The following is a 2,913-nucleotide window of genomic DNA, read 5'->3' on the forward strand; positions in this document are numbered from 1 at the left end:
TGATCATCAACGTAAGAAAAATGAGAATTTTATATGTGTTATTGCAAAGAAGTGTGTGAATGAGAGGGAGATTTAATCAGAAAGTTTGGTAGAAGAGAGCTCACAGATTGCTGAACGTGCTGGCGATGGAACAACAACAACTGATTTAATCCTAAGACAGATACAAATCTCCAAACGTTTTACCACTCCTAAGATCATTCAATTGTGTCTTTCCATGCATTATATAAACCCAACTATGTTCACTTATACATATCATCTCATTCATATCTCATATAGCTTCAACACACACACACACATATATACTCATCAGCTAATAATAGTAATTATTATCATATACCAATGGAGAGTCCAAACAGAAAATCCACTCAAAAGGTCAGTAATATGAATTAATTTGCTCTAAATGCATGGGTTTAATTAATTAATTTCCAGTTTTATATATACAAAATATTTTAACAAAAGTTTATTGTTTGGAGCTTTAATTTTAATGTATATATTAATTAATCAAATATTTTTTTTTTTGGTTGCATGCAGCTTGCAAGGAGCGGTCCAACTTCTCCAGTCTCTTCCACCCCTAGATCAGTGAGACTCAATTCACCTCAACAGTCATTCAAGAACCAGTCTGGGGTAAAAATATTGAAAAGATTATTACTATTTAATTTATTAAATTCAAATTTGAAATTATTACAATAATGCATATTTTTAAATAAACAAAATTCAAACTTTTTACTTGTCATATTTAACTTTAAAAATCATTCTAAGTAACTCATGAGTTTACTATTTCCTATGAGTTAGAACTTATGAATTGAAGTGTCGTAGTCATAGTTAAACTTTAAAATGTATGTTTTTAAAAATAATTTTTTTTTACAGATGAGAGATGAAGCAAAAGAGCGTCAAGTTGACAAAAATAAGGTAAATCAGACATATCAATCCTTAAACATTAAAGCAAAATTAGTTATATAATACTGTAATTAACTTTAGAGATTATGGTGTCAGCAGAAGTCCATGGTGAAGGAAAGCACCAAACCACAGGACATCAAACTCCATACTCAGCAAAGGGCAATCAAACGTGCCCTCTTCAACTACTCGGTCAGTGTTAATTTAATTAATAAATCTTGGTCATTTAATTTTTGTCAATGATGTAATATAATTTAAACCTTTTGTTGATATTTTTGTCCCACTTGACGTGACAATAAAGTATCAAGAAACCATAAACAGACATTCAAATTTTGTAATACATGAAACATAAATAGCATATTACTAGCTAGGTAGTTAAGTTGCTATTATTTTGGGGTTCAATTCTAATGCTAAAGTGCAGGTGGCAACAAAGTTGTACATAATGGAGCAGCAAAAGAAGCATCTAGAGAAGATTCAAAAGGTATAAAAAAAAAAAAGAGAGTCATATCGATCAGATCATGCAGGACAAACACTGTTTCACATATATAGTTTTAAAAAAATAAAAAATTACATAACTCTCATTCTCAACTTCCGTCCAACTTTTACTTCCACAGTTAAAATCTTGAGATAGACACTTTTACTGTGTCCACATGGAAAAAAAAGTTTATCAATGTCTGTCACATTAATGAGTAAAATTGAGAATATATATAATAGAACTCCATAGTTATTTACATAAGTTTTTTTGACAGATGATTGAAGAAGAAGAAATCCGTACTCTAAGAAAAGAGATGATTCCTAGAGCTCAGTTGATGCCCTATTTTGACAGACCTTTCTACCCCCAAAGGTAACTGACACTTAGTTTCAGGTTCTTAAATAGACTGAAATTAACTTTTGAACCCGAATTTTGAGAGGCATATAATTATTAATTATGCAATATGTGTATGCGTTTCAGGTCAACTAGGCCTTTGACTGTTCCAAGAGAGCCAAATTTGATGAGTGGGAAATGCTCAAGCTGCATTTCATGCAGATCATCAATGAACTTCTCAATTCTCAACACGATGAAACCTGCTATTAAGTGACTCCCATCTCACCACCTAATTCATGATGGATGGGTGGTAATAATTGGCTGCTTTTTTATTTTTACTTTTTTCCCACTATAGGCCGGGTGATATGATGGGATATTGTCACATTTTTGACGTGTGGACCACGTTGTACATCAAAGGGGCTTGAGTTGAGTTTAATTACTTGCTTGAATAAACAAACAGGATTATGTTTGTGTTGTAATTACCAGAGATTTGCATTTCTGGTATACACGTAGGATTATTGGACTTAGCAACTTTTGTAGATTTGAGGAATATAATGTACTGTACGTAGATTATGGATATTCCTAGGAGGGTGGCTTCATGTACCATGTTAGTAGTTATTAGAAGCCAATTAGGGTTTGCAGTTTGCGTTCTTTAATTTGCACCTTGTAATTACTCCCTCTTTCTTGTTCGTTAATAAACGGAATGTATCTGCCTCTTACTTTCTCCATTCATTTATGTTTTAGTAGGTTGAAGAGAGTTTAATTTTTTTCAATACTCCAATGATTTAATAATCCCTTCCATTGAAAGTCGTTAACCTTGTGATTACCAAGTCAATAGTCTGATCAATTTAACTAGGTTATCTGATCTCTATCATTTTAATTTATTACTTTTATTATGATAATAAATATTTTTTATAATTATATTTGTTGGATACTGATAGATTGGCATCAGTTAGTCGATAATAAGGTCCAAAGATATAATTCATAGAAGTCAAGAATTAAAAAGAAAAATCAAATATGATTTTCCTATAATTGGGCATTCAAGAACATTTCGATCAATCTGAATCTGAACCTAGTTCTAAACTTATTGATCTATAATTGAGGCCCCAAAAGCCCACTTCCATTTTCTGGGTCTTGGCCCGTCTTCGAATCCGGACCGCAGCACAAAATTACTGGCCGTCAATAGTTGCTTCCACTGAGGCTCAAACCCACTC

The 2,913-nt window shown here is 32.2% G+C and overlaps 1 protein-coding gene across 1 annotated transcript; it reads left to right on the forward strand.

Annotated features, from left to right (window-relative positions):
- The first annotated feature begins 260 nt into the window (after positions 1–260).
- On the forward strand, positions 261–2,427 carry LOC116021069. Its single transcript, XM_031261677.1, has 7 exons — positions 261–372; positions 532–624; positions 868–909; positions 997–1,086; positions 1,316–1,375; positions 1,644–1,738; positions 1,847–2,427. Exons 1-7 carry the CDS (start codon positions 340–342, stop codon positions 1,971–1,973), a joined length of 540 nt encoding a protein of 179 aa, XP_031117537.1. The 5' UTR covers positions 261–339; the 3' UTR covers positions 1,974–2,427.
- The last annotated feature ends 486 nt before the right edge of the window (positions 2,428–2,913 follow it).

The sequence above is a fragment of the Ipomoea triloba genome, chromosome 5, assembly GCF_003576645.1.
Source record: "Ipomoea triloba cultivar NCNSP0323 chromosome 5, ASM357664v1".
NCBI lineage: Eukaryota > Viridiplantae > Streptophyta > Magnoliopsida > Solanales > Convolvulaceae > Ipomoea > Ipomoea triloba.

What these genes read in the sequence shown, in the direction of transcription:
- LOC116021069 (XM_031261677.1), top strand. Translation starts at nt 340, where the DNA reads ATGGAGAGTCCAAACAGAAAATCCACTCAAAAG. An exon ending in ACAGAAAATCCACTCAAAAG is followed by an intron (nt 373 to 531) that starts GTCAGTAATATG and finishes GGTTGCATGCAG; the next exon opens with CTTGCAAGGAGCGGTCCAAC. An exon ending in GTGCCCTCTTCAACTACTCG is followed by an intron (nt 1,087 to 1,315) that starts GTCAGTGTTAAT and finishes GCTAAAGTGCAG; the next exon opens with GTGGCAACAAAGTTGTACAT.